The sequence below is a fragment of the Megalobrama amblycephala genome, linkage group LG5 (genome assembly GCF_018812025.1).
Source record: "Megalobrama amblycephala isolate DHTTF-2021 linkage group LG5, ASM1881202v1, whole genome shotgun sequence".
NCBI classification, from domain to species: domain Eukaryota; kingdom Metazoa; phylum Chordata; class Actinopteri; order Cypriniformes; family Xenocyprididae; genus Megalobrama; species Megalobrama amblycephala.
Window position 1 is genome coordinate 22,075,081 of NC_063048.1, and position 13,408 is coordinate 22,088,488.

Sequence of the window (13,408 nt, forward strand, 5' to 3'; positions counted from 1 at the left end):
ATCAAAATAATCTTTTGGAATGACATGAGGTTAAGTAATTAATGACAGAATTTTCATTTTTGGTGAACTAACCTTTTAAGGTTAGGGGTTAATATTTGTTTCAGCATTGTGTAGGCTCTATGATTGAAATGACCAATGGGGGGAGAGTTAATCAATATTTCTTTTCTTTTTTTACCCCACTCTTACACAGACACATCTGTCTTGACTTTCCTCTCTCACTCACCCATTTCTCCCTGACAAACAACATGACCTTGGTTACATCATCCTCTCAATCTATCTGTTTATGTCAGTGAAATGTGGCTGTGTGTGATGTAGACATGAAGATCTTTGTCCATTTCTTTTTTTCATGTTTGTGTTTATTTGTTCTTTTTTTTTTTTTTGTCATAATATCAGAAAGTGGGGCTTTGTGCACTAAATATTAGTGCGTGTGTGGTGACATTTTTTTGGTATCTGACTCATCAGTGATGTCTCATGGCATTGCTATATGGCCCTCTGGGAAACAAGAGGAATGAAGAAAAGGGAAAGGTTCTTTTCTTTTAAAAACAAATCCATCGTTCTCTCTCTTCTCACATTCCTGTTTCTCTCCCCCTTACCTTATTGATCCAGCAGTCAGACTGTTTATTCGTTTCTGTCTCTATGAGAAATGTTGTGCTTGCACAATGTGTGTGGTGGTTGTTTGGTGTGCTTGTAAGTTGATCCTAGTGATTCTTGAAGACTGACTGCACGCATGATCATAACAGCTCACTAACCTCAACGATTGACCTCTGACCCATCAATATTTTTTTGTAGAAAAATCATTGAGGCAAACATACACACACCAATAGCAACAGCATCTGGGTGAAATTTAACAACTTCAGTGTGGTCACTGGATGAAACTACAGTCCTTTTAATATAATCCTTCAGATGCTGAAAAAAATGAAAGTATGCCCTGACTGACAGTTGTTTCTCTTTCTTGTCTTTGTCTCAGATCCAGCCATACGATAAGATTAAGGTGAAGGGTATACCGGACAACATAGCTGACAGTCTGAATAAGCTGGTGGTGGTGAAGCTAAATGGAGGTCTGGGAACCAGCATGGGCTGCAAAGGGCCCAAGAGCCTCATTAGCGTCCGTAACGAGAACACTTTCCTGGATCTGACCGTTCAACAGATTGAGGTTGGTCACATGACACTGGAAGCTTGCAGTACTTTGTTTACAGTTTAAGCCATTAAAGTCTATAATATCTTCCCATTCATCTCAATGACAGTTATTCAGCAGGGGTTAAGTGGCCATGCTAACTAGCCAAACATCAACCCCTTGTTTTAAAACATGTCTACTTTCTTTGTTGCCATGAAATAGAAAATTTCTTCTCTACTGAATATAATTTGCATTTTATTAGGTAATTAGCATTTGGTTTAAAAGAAAATACACCACTTCAATTCTATTCATTTTTTTTCATTACACATTCTTTCTAATATCCTTCTTGTGTTTTTATCTGTAGAGGAAATGCTTTTAATTATGGTCTCTTGAAAATATCAAAATAGGAGAGCTTCTCAGATTTGAATCCAAAGAAATATAAAGCACTCCAGATGTGGAAAAAGCAGCAGCTGTCTGAGAGATCTGAAAGTGAGCAAATAGACCTCCACCCATAGGTCTTAAATCACAAACATGTGTTCCTCTGTCTTTCCCTTCTCTTGCTCTCCTCATCTACAGCTGTAAAACACAGGCACATTCCTTCATTTATACAGAGCGAGCATTTTAAACCAGCAGCAACAGGCTCTGTGCTAGTTATTTTTCTCAGTGCCATGGACTGTAGGTAGTGTGCATGAAAGAGAACTTAGGGTGAAACCAAAACAGAGAGGGCTGTGTTCTGGGCAAGAGGGAAAAAAGATAGGGGCAGAATACTGAGCCCTGTGGGACGCTCTCGCTGAAGAACACTCAGCCTAGTGTCTCTTCGGCAGACCATTTACCTGCCTCATGTCGTCAGATATCCTGCTCACTGAATAAGGCCCATTAGTACATGTAAATGGGTATTCTGTCCTTCTCGCACAGAAATACAGGCTGTCGTTTCTGTGCTTGGCAGGACTCAGCAAGCCCGTCGGCCAGTTTATACCATTTGGCTTCTTTTTGGCAAAGACTTATGGGCATACATTAATTACAGGAAACCAACCTAAAATCTGTCAACATATCCAACAGTTTCTGAAAGAGGACTCATTTAAATCATTTTTTGAGAAATTTGTAGTTATTTGGACAAGTACCATTAATACAGGGAAACCCAGTGTTTGTGGGTAATTAGGTTAAGTTTTTGTCCCCTTGTATGATTGTTTAATGATTTTTTTTTATTATTATATTTTTAAAGTTTTAAACTTTTTGTTGCGTGAATAAATTTGCCAGATTTTCTCCATTTTGAACTTGCGCAAGATAGATAATGAATGTTTGTGCTATGTTCAAAGGCATCTGCGTTCTTTCACTTGTGCCTTTTTTTGGTAAAGGGTTTCTGTAATTTATCTGAATATTTTAAGAATTACTGCTGAAGCTGGTGTCTAGGACTAGGCTTAATCTTTGCTCCAAAAATAGGCATAATTTTTTTTTACTTACTCTGTTTATTGCAGTACTGTTGATATTGGCCAATTCACCTAAAACTTTAGTTTTGATTAATTATTGACCATGTTTATCAAAACTAAAGATTAGATATGAGAGATGTCTGTGTCCATTTGAGACGCTGATGGTAAAGATCACACATTTACAGCATTGCTGTCTAAACAATAAATTTTATTATTTAAAATGATCTATTCTCCCAGCTAAAACAGAATGTGCTGCAGAAACCTACAAAGTGTCTCAAGACACTTTGAACCTTTCAAACGAGTCAACCGAGTTTCAATGAATCATTGTGGGATCGCAGTCTTTTTTAGCTTGTTTACAATGTTAATATATAAAACATGAGTTAACTTGCTTGATAATGTATTTTTAGTAAGTATTTTTTTCTTTGGTTTCAGCACTTGAATAAAACATATAATGCTGATGTTCCACTGGTGCTAATGAACTCTTTCAATACGGATGAAGACACCAAGAAGATCTTACAGAAATATACACATCACAGAGTCAAGATACACACTTTCAACCAGAGCAGGTATTACCCCACACATACAGTACATATTTGCGAGCACACACACACACACCACATGTTTACCTGACATAAAACAGACTTACATTTATTTTAAATAAAGCTAATTATAATAATACAAACCTAAATCTAAAAAAAAATGTTTTAAAATAAAAATGTTTAATTTATGCATAGTTTTTATATTTAGGGGAGTACTCATAGTACTATGACTTCTCATAGTAAGCATACACAAACCACAGATATTTACACAGGAATAATGTGACATTTATGTAATCTGAGCACAATATACCACTCAGCTGATGACACATCCCAAAAGCACACACGTCTAACAAAGACGCATTTTGTCATTCAGGTTTTGGCTTGGACAGCGCAGGATGAAAAAAAACTGAATTTCTTCACCTTCATGTGTGCTGCTGACCCTTAGCCAGCAAATACTTAAAAAGTTTAGTTAAAACAAGTTAAATATTGATGAGGTTTCTAAGCAATAATGGGGATACGTTAATATTTAATGGACTCGTCAGAACAGAAATTTATCTCAAAGCTAACAACAGATGCTCGTGGGATACGGTTACATATGTTATTCAGAAAACAGTGCTAAAAGACGGCACATATTTAGTCCCGGTTGAAGCTGAAGCTTGTGGAAGAGACAATGTGATGAAAGGAAGAGGAGGAGGAGGAGGATGAAGGCTGCATGAAATATCAGATGTTTTCCCTGGCTTCATTTGACCTGAATAAGCCTGCAATGCAGGAGCCAGAGTAGATTTTAGAGCCCCTCTGAAAACACATTTGCATAAGCAGTGTATTTTTCGTGCCTAAAAACAAACAAGCGTCTGTACAGAGGAATCACTTTATGACACTTTATGTGTGTGTGTGTTTGCATTCATTTTATCTATCCATTTTATCTATTTTATGACTTCTGGGTCCCGTTCTTCATATGTGAATTACGCAGTTATCTGGATTTTACTGTTGACCATTTGACATGATCCAGGATTGTTAGGTTCTTCGAAACTCATCCCGGAATTGCTGTCATAGCAACAGGTCCATAAGCTCTAACCTGCTTGGGAGCAGGCTTATTTCATGTAAACAGGACTGAATTGCATCTTTTTAAGCAGAGGTGATACTTAAAGTCTGTTCCAGCCACTGCTACTTTCTTACAAGAGTACCTTTTTGAATCCAGGACAACAATAATAATTTAAAAAATGAAAATAATATTATAATGTTGTGTAGTCTATCATAATGTAGACACAGCCAGTCTCATTTAGAGATTTATTTGTGAGGGAATAATTACCTGATAATTTTATTGTTGTCTTACACACATGATGTAAACCGTTAGTCAATGCATTAATTTGAACAGCTATTATGGGAGTGGCTTGATGCAGCGCAGGTGATGCAAATAACTGTGCCATTATTAAGAAATTTCAAATAATGCTGTCAAATAACAAATCTGCATTACGTGTAAAATTAAATGTATTGCTGATTATGATTTCACTTTTTTAACTTTAGTTAGTGTGTGATGTTGCTGGTAGAGAATAAACAACTTCTGCAGTTACGAAGCTCAAAGTTCAATGCAAAAGGAGATATTTTCTTTTAAAGAATTCTCTGTTTAAGGACTACAACAAACAGCTGGTAGGGACTACAACGAGATTCTTCCCAGGTTAGTGACATCACTAACCCTAAAATTTACATAAACCCTGCCCCCGAGAACATGCAACAAAGGGGTGAAGCTATGTTATTGCAATACAGTATGTAACACAAATGCAATAGCATGTCATAAAAACAAGATGACAACATGACAATTTTAAAACCGTAATTAAAGCTGCAGTAGGGAGTTTTTAGAAAACGTTGACTTAGCCTGAAAATTTGAACAAGCACAACTCACAGGTCACTCCCCCTTGCTCTATGCTGCGCTACAGCCTTCCCCCATCACAACGGAGCCTGCCGTGAATGCGCAGGCTAGTAAGCAAGCAGGGCCACCAATGACGGCGGATAAACAGTTATGGCACATTCACTGGTACGGACGAAACATCAACATTGATACATGTAAATGTAACTATATGACGTTGCACTATTTCTAAAAGTAATAAATAGCTAGTAAGATAATATAACGGTAACTAACGTTACAGTATGCAAGTAATTATTCTATCGATATGTAATGCTAAATAAGGTTTGCTAGTACATTATTTCAGCAACATGACAAGCCAGTGAATAGTTGCTTTGCACAGTGCGTGACATTTTATCTGTATGTTATGCGGCTAGAGTTCTGACACTGAGTCAGTGGGCTCCGACGAGGAATTCACACCCACAGCGACTTCGAGGAGTCAACGGGCGGGGAGAAGAGGAAGCATCAGGCAGGGGACGGGCTAAATTATAATTTTACGGACTAAATTATCTTAGTTGTGTAACGTTAGTTCTTAAAAAATGAAACAAATCAAGCAGGGATACTTACTTGTCAAGCAGAAATGTGGCTAACTCTGCATCGTTTTTTAATCCTTTCAGGACACGTAGCTCCCTTCACCTCGGAAAAGCCGCTCCGATATTTTCCCTCGTTTTATTTCGGGCTCTATCTAATTCTTTCTTTTTGGCTTTTTCTGTTTAACCGTCTTTATTTTATGAGCAGGTGCCTTGAATTTGAATTTGAACGCCTGTACGCACTGGCGCTGTGCATGAGAGGAGTGTGATCAGCGCGCATGCGAGCTTGATTGACACTGCTAAGACACTCCTCCTGGCTCTGATTGGTTGTTTCTTACCGGGAGCGGTGTATTTCTGCAAATGGCAATAGGACCACTGGGAGGAGCCAGAGGAGCTTGATTTTTTTCACAGATTATCTGTCTCATATTCTACTGTCAGGACATAATGACAGGTTTAACAAATATGTAAAAAATACATTTTTACAAAAGTTACCTACTGCAGCTTTAAACTAAACTATACCATGCAGCATATATTCTCTGACTCTGTAGGCACATTACAACAGTTCCTATACAAGCAATTTATAGATTATCATGACAGAATATGCAATCAATAACTTTAAGATAGTTAACTTCACATCAGCTACATAAATTCATCAACTAACCATTCAGAAACGTCCTGTTGCATTCTACGTCACTTCTTCTTGAGTCTTTCCATCATTGTCTGACTTTTGTTCAGCCTTTTGCACATAAAAGGCTGAACAATTTCTAACATTTTCAGTGAGTCTTGAGGTAATCGGAGCTGCTAACACAAGCTTGAAACTCCGCCCTCTTTGTAGGAGCAGCAGCTCATTTGCATTTAAAGAGACACACACAAAAACGGAGCGTTTTTGCTCACCCTCAAAAAGTGACAAATTAAACATGCTATAAAAAATTATCTGTGGGGTATTTTGAGCTAAAACTTCACATCAGAGACTTATTTCACATCTTGTAAAAGTGGCATTATATGACCCCTTTAAAATAAAAATGTAAAGCCTGTACAAATACTAGAAATTGTGAAATAATGGAAATAATTGGGAATCATGTAACCAACAGTACACATTTAATTTATCTATTATAACTTTTATGTCATTTTGGTCGCTTGGCTGTTTCCTTAAAAGGTCCAGAAATTCATCAAGTTTTTCGTCAGGCGTGTGATGTTCTTTTTTAATATGATGTCATTACATTGCTGTCTTGCCATCAGTCAACGTCTGCATTGTTGATCATGGTTTCGAGTATCGATATATCTGCCCTTTCCAATGAACACAAAAACATGCCATAATCTCAGACAACTTAATCCAGATATTTTAATCAAATCCACATATTTGTTTGAAGAACCAAATTAGCCAGAGACTTCTTTCTAAAACATTAAAAAACCTTAATGTTTCCAAACTTTTGACCTAAAAAAGAAAAAATATATTGTTTTAGTTAACAATAACAACATGGACAATAACAAATTTGATGCTCATTACAAATCTATATTAGAAATATTAGAATTTCAGACTTTCTTTCTCTGAATTTTCCAGGTATCCACGGATAAATAAGGAGTCTTTGTTGCCAGTCGCTAAGGACATGGGTATGACAGGAGAGAATGCAGATGTGTGGTATCCACCTGGTCATGGTGACATTTACGCCAGCTTTTATAACTCTGGTCTGTTGGAGCAGCTCATCGCTGAAGGGAAGGAATATATTTTTGTCTCCAACATCGATAACCTAGGCGCAACGGTAGACCTGTATATATTGAATCATCTGGTGAGCCAGCCGAACGGCAAACGCTGTGAGTTTATCATGGAGGTCACAGACAAAACCAGAGCAGATGTGAAGGTGAGGGAATATTATTTGTGTGTGGTATTGTACAGTAGTACAAAACAGCTTTGTGACTTTTAATCAGAGAAATTATAATTTTAAACAAACAATTATTTGTGCTAAGTGTATTTAATGTAAGAATAGTAAAAATTATGTTAAAAATAATAAGCATGTTTTCCATACTGTTTTTTTATTAAACAAAGGACGAGTTTTGAATCAATTCATTGAAATGGCCAGTTTGAATTGATTCACAGAAATTATTTCAACTCCGCTTACATGCTTAGATCTACTTTTGCTACTGAAGTTTAAATCCGTGACAGTATTAATACATTTTTGTCTTAACACTTTCATACATCTGAGTTACAACAAGGAAGATGACAGATGTTAAAACCAGGTGTAAAGAGGGACAGTGATTCTTTACTAATAGACTAAAGCATTGTAATAAGAAATTCCCAGAACAGATTATATATTTTCTTTTGTCCAAGCAATTCAGTGATATGCATTTACCTACATAAAGATCATTGATTGGATTGGGTAAAAAGATTTGTTCATATATATTTCTATATAAATGAGGTGTATTTGTAGGGAACGAGGCTTATATTCATTGTATTTTCATTAAATGTTGCGTGTTTTTGTTGCCCAGGGAGGTACGCTCATTCAGTATGATGGTAAGCTTCGGTTACTGGAGATCGCCCAGGTTCCCAAAGCTCATGTTGATGAATTCAAATCAGTGACCAAGTTTAAGATCTTCAACACTAACAACCTGTGGATCTCACTATCTGCCATAAAAAGACTACAGGAACAGAATGCCATGGACATGGAAATCATAGTAAACCCTAAGGTAGGAAAACTCTAACTGCAAAAACTTGCAGAAACCGCAATTTTTGAGGAAAATCTGGATGTTACATATTATAACTCTTTTCCAAGGGATTACAGTCAGTAGCTAAGTTTACATGGACACTTTTCTGATTGATGAATCTAAACATAGTGTTTACATGATCGGGTAGATGTGCACGTTTATATGTCACAATCTTCAAACTGGATTTGATCTTTTGACACGCGCACACTGCACAAATATAGTTTCCTGCTATTTGCGTATAGCCATCCACCTACATTTGCTTTTTTATTTTAAAAAGCAGACTTAATATTTGTCTAATTCAGCCATGCTGGTTATATTTATCAAGCAGTAAAAACGCCCCTGCTCCACTTCACAAGTTGGGTTTTAAGTTTTTTTTTTTTTTTTTTTACAGTCTGTGCTTTACACAAGCAAACTGTGTTTGAGTGTCTGTTTTATACCAAGCCCAATATCTCATTTGAGTAGAGATCATTTGGGGTCTAGTTCAAGGCTTCAAAGTGTGATCAGAGGGTTTATGGAGGGTTTTATGGAGGGTACTTTTACATTTATAAACAATTTCTGTTGGGTTTTCTGTTCTCAGTCCATTACAGGAGACTAAAGAAATGAAAGGTAACCTTAAGATGAGGTGTGTTTTGTGTGTGTGTCAGTTTATATGGTTATACTTTGGGGACAAAATTATTAGAAGTGAGCAAAAAAAGCTCCCTTTGAGGGCATTCAGGGACCTCCACAATTGGAAAAACTATTAATACATAAATTTTTTTTTTTTCTTATTTCATCACTGTGCCCAAACCAAATGCAATGCAGCATTTCCAGTTTACAAGTGACAAGTAATTTGTCTCTCCACACATGAAGCTGGTTAAGTCAGAAAAGGTTGTGTCTGGTTAGGACACAGTATATACATCCAAAGGGATGAGTGTGTAATAATTATAATTTGCAATATATAAAATCAATAGAATTCTATGGTATGCCCTCATTTAGATAACCAATTAAGTGTGTGTGTGTGTGTGTGTGTGTGTGTGTGTAGTAGTAGTAGTAAACATTTCAGCAGAGCTTCGTATTGTAGCACAATTTCTCCCCTTAAGGACCAGGCTCTCATCCAGCTAGACATATTAAGCAAAAATTTTAGTCTGTTCTAGATTACTTTACATCCAATCCCTCCCACTTCCGTCCCTGTCAACCTTGTACTTTTTCTGCCTGTGTGATACCAAGACCTCCTTTAACATCACTTTTTGTTCTTCATACAACAAGTATACATGGTTACTTGACAAATAACATGAATATGAACTTTTTAAGTTGGCATGAAATGAAAATTCACCCTACCTGTTTTCTAAATGCATGTTATCTATCTTGAGAACGATTCTTCCATGCATACGTTTCATTTTTCACTATTTAATTTTTTAATCAAAATAACTAGATTGACAACTCTGATGATGTATGCCGGATTTCTCCACTCATGTAGTTCGATTAATGTAGTTTGATTAATTTTGTGTTGGTTTTTCACTGTAAATCACAGTACAGAGGAAAAGATCTGTCACTATTTTCATTTCATTGAGACTTTAGGTCCAATTTTATATACAGTGGGGTTTATAAAAGCCTGGGAACTACACTGAAAATTTGAGGGTTTTTTTTTTTTCAATTAAATCTGCATATAAATATAATGTTTTAAAATTTTGATAAATGTATTATTATTACATTTAATATTTCTTGGTCACTAATCAAATTGATGATATTGTGTGATGTACAAATATTTAAATTGTTTGACAATTATAAGAGAATTACAAAACTGTTGTTTAAAATCATTTTCTTTGTCCCTCTCAGACTCTAGATGGGGGTCTGAATGTCATTCAGCTGGAGACCGCAGTGGGTGCTGCCATTAAGTGCTTTGATAACGCCTTGGGCATCAACGTGCCTCGCAGCCGCTTCCTGCCCGTCAAAACCACATCTGACCTCCTACTGGTTATGTCCAATCTGTACAGCCTGGAGGCAGGGTCTCTGACCATGAGCGAGAGGCGTGAGTTTCCCACAACTCCTCATGTCAAACTGGGCAGCTCTTTCACCAAGGTACCGCACCTAATGAAGCATTCACAACAAATGATCCATTCAAAACACATTGTGTTCCTCTTACACTACACAGTGTGTAATAGACACCTTCACATTACCAATGCGACATTACCAAGTCTGCCAGGCAGAAACCCACTAAGACATTCTCTAAAGAACAATCACTCACAACAGACGTATATTTTCCAATCTAACTAATACTTAGCAAGCTTTTATTCAGTTCTCTCTGTCTTTCAGGTTCAGGAATATCTCACACGATTCGAGAGCATTCCAGATATGCTAGAGCTGGATCACCTCACGGTGTCTGGTGACGTGACCTTCGGAAAGCACGTCTCACTGAAGGTAAGAGTAAGGAACATCTTAAATTCTGCAATCAGACATTTTTGCAGGATGTTGCACAGTCTGATTGTTCCTCTGTCATCACCAGGGAACAGTCATTATCATAGCCAACCATGGAGACCGAATCGACATACCGGCTGGCTCTATGCTGGAAAACAAAATAGTGTCCGGAAACCTTCGGATCTTGGACCATTGAAGCCTTTGTGTCATGTGACCTGGATGCAGAATCACATGACCGCCCCGCACCTGCCACTGTCAGTGTCCTCATCATCATAACCAACCACGGAGACAGAATCAACATTCCGGCCAGTTTCATGATGGAAAATAAAAGTGTCTGGGAACCAATGGCTCCTAGAGCACCAACACCTCTGTACTGTGACCTGGATGCCAAATCACATGACCGACCCACACCTGTCACTCTCAGAGCCTCCATCAGTGGATCACAGCACACAGCGCCACAGACACCATACAACATCCACGCCGTTCCAGAGACATTCATTTTGTAGTAGTTGGTGTGTTTTTTTTTTTCTATTTTAGTTTTCTGTCCTTTACTGGTCTTCAAATTTTATCTGTGTAACACAAGTCTCAACATGTGAAAAGTGTTTTGTTTGAGTTTTTTACTCTGAAAATGCAGTATTTCTCTTGTTGTATCTATGGCACCGCAAACGGACCTTTCAGGGTCAGCGTCCTTTATTCTGCTTGCTCAAAAATGTGAAAGAAAAAGTGCAAAGCAATAAGAGTTCTGCGACAGTGAAGGCTGATGGTTCCGTCTTTGTGTTCTAGATCCTGAAAGTTTTATGGAACTAAATAAAGTGCAATATGAAACAGAACACTAGCAGTTCAGATATCTTCATTTCTGCTCAAGGTGGATTTCACAGAAGTTCCTTTGAGAATAAACACACATGCTTTTTATCTACAGTAAATAATGAGCAGGAATGAGAAAGTGAGGGAACATGTATGTGCACGAGGAATTTTAAAAAAAGCATTTACCATCGCAGCAGTGTAGACAAGGTCTCCCTGGAAGCACGAGGTTATTGTGTTCCACTGGTCTGTTAATGTGAAAGCAGCCAAGCATTAAACTTGCTTTTAATAACCTACACACAGAGCAGGAAACACACACACACACACACACACATTGGTGATTTATGATCAAAGAGGTTCTGAGATTGTATGTAAAGAATGAAAAATGGGTATTCTTTTTGAAATTTCTTAAAGATACATTCAAAGTGCTATTAAATTATTGGTGTTTTTAAAAGATCAACGTTAAGTGAGAGTTAGATTATGGTTAAGTAAATCTAATTGTAAAAATAAGGAAACAAGAAAGCAAAATTAAATATCCAACACTGTACAATAAAGATAAATAAAAAAAATAATACAAAAAAATCCACATTCATTTGTGTTAAGAGTGTTCTGGATTGAAATCAGTTCCTATCACATTATTTTGCATTGTAACAGAACCACATGGGGATGAAATGTTATTTCGTCGAACACTGTGTAATAGTGTCACAAGATGAGCTCATTTGAAGCGAAAACAGGAAATGGGTTTGACACATCCTGCTCTGATATGATGACCAAACAGCGGCTTTCTATAGTCTGCTGGTGTTATTAGTTAGTAGAGGTAGGAAAGACCCTTGAATCATTTGTTGACATGTAAATGCATCTACCACAACCAAATCAAATACAAAAACAACCTGATTTAACTGCCATTGTCATTGTGTACAATGGTGCCCCAATAATAACAATTCGACTGATAAACACATTTTGCTATATGGGCTCAAATACGGCAAAAGATGAACAAATGAAAGCAAAGAAGAGGGTAGATTGCTAGTAATCTATTTACAAAAGGTTGAATTATTTGCAAATAAATCAGTGAATTTAATTTTTAATCAAGAGTGAGTGATGAAATATTTAGGTGCTTAGTGAAACGGGCCTTTTTGAGAGAGTTTGGAAAAGCATCCATGTTTCAAAAAGTTATCAAGCTTGGGTTTTTCTATGTTGGCTCGTTATACTGAAGATATTACATAATTAAGCTTCTTGCTGTTTTTAATCTCATTTTACGGGTTGTCTCTTAAGTAGCACATTCAAAGATTTGGTGGGAGTATGGGTTGTACTCACATCTCCGTAGATCCATCACACGCTCTGTGTACTGTCTGAAGGACGTCACATGACTTGATTTTGGCTGCCCTCATTCTGCTGACTGAGAGGCCACTTATGTAAGTACAGACCTATCAAAACTAAGAACACATAAGGGGAAAAGGCTCTTTTTTGAGAAACTTGAGCCTTCTAATGTTCGAGACTCGACACGGTGTAATGTTGCCAGAAAATCCACCATCTGATCTGGGGGCAACTGAACTAGATATCACCTCCCCATCCAGACAACCCCTTACAACTTTAGGATGAGATATTTGAAATGAATTAGTGTACTGACATACAAATCTCTTATATATTAGTCTAGGAAGTCTCGTTTAAACTGCAAGTCTTCGTTTTAAACGGCTTTGAGGAGTCTTTTTTATTCTGCCACCTTGTGGCAACCTTATTGCAAAGCGCTTTTACATACCAGAAGTATAGAAGTAAAATACTGCCATATGTTTTTGAAACAAAAAGCATGTTGAATTGCACTACTTGAAAAAATATGCATTGCATTAACCGTGCTTACATTTTAATTCACTGTATTTTTAGGGCTTGCATTTTTATAGGCTGAAATTCAACGGTTGTATATTTAAGCTTTAAATATTTCAATTCAAAACATTTCACCCACATTTGTCAGACTGTAAGAAGAACCAACCTTCAAACTGAGGTCCTGA

At 37.0% G+C, this 13,408-nt stretch overlaps 2 protein-coding genes across 3 annotated transcripts in view; one reads left to right on the forward strand and one right to left on the reverse strand.

Moving 5' to 3' along the window:
- ugp2b (UDP-glucose pyrophosphorylase 2b) overlaps positions 1 to 11,434 on the forward strand; it is a 34,318-nt gene extending 22,884 nt beyond the window's left edge. For both annotated transcript variants that reach the window (XM_048191242.1, XM_048191241.1), the window contains exons 4-10: positions 968 to 1,153; positions 2,974 to 3,107; positions 7,072 to 7,369; positions 7,995 to 8,192; positions 10,026 to 10,268; positions 10,503 to 10,607; positions 10,693 to 11,434. In XM_048191242.1, coding sequence (XP_048047199.1) covers positions 968 to 1,153; positions 2,974 to 3,107; positions 7,072 to 7,369; positions 7,995 to 8,192; positions 10,026 to 10,268; positions 10,503 to 10,607; positions 10,693 to 10,800 — 1,272 coding nt within the window. In that variant the 3' untranslated portion in view covers positions 10,801 to 11,434. The remainder of the gene's footprint in view (positions 1 to 967; positions 1,154 to 2,973; positions 3,108 to 7,071; positions 7,370 to 7,994; positions 8,193 to 10,025; positions 10,269 to 10,502; positions 10,608 to 10,692) is intronic.
- LOC125268773 (WD repeat containing planar cell polarity effector) overlaps positions 1 to 12,821 on the reverse strand; it is a 117,171-nt gene extending 104,350 nt beyond the window's left edge. Inside the window, 2 exon segments of the mRNA XM_048191238.1 lie at positions 11,595 to 11,653; positions 12,720 to 12,821. Of these exon segments, the coding sequence (XP_048047195.1) occupies positions 11,595 to 11,653; positions 12,720 to 12,793 (133 nt within the window). The 5' untranslated portion in view covers positions 12,794 to 12,821.
- Between the last annotated feature and the right edge of the window lie 587 nt (positions 12,822 to 13,408).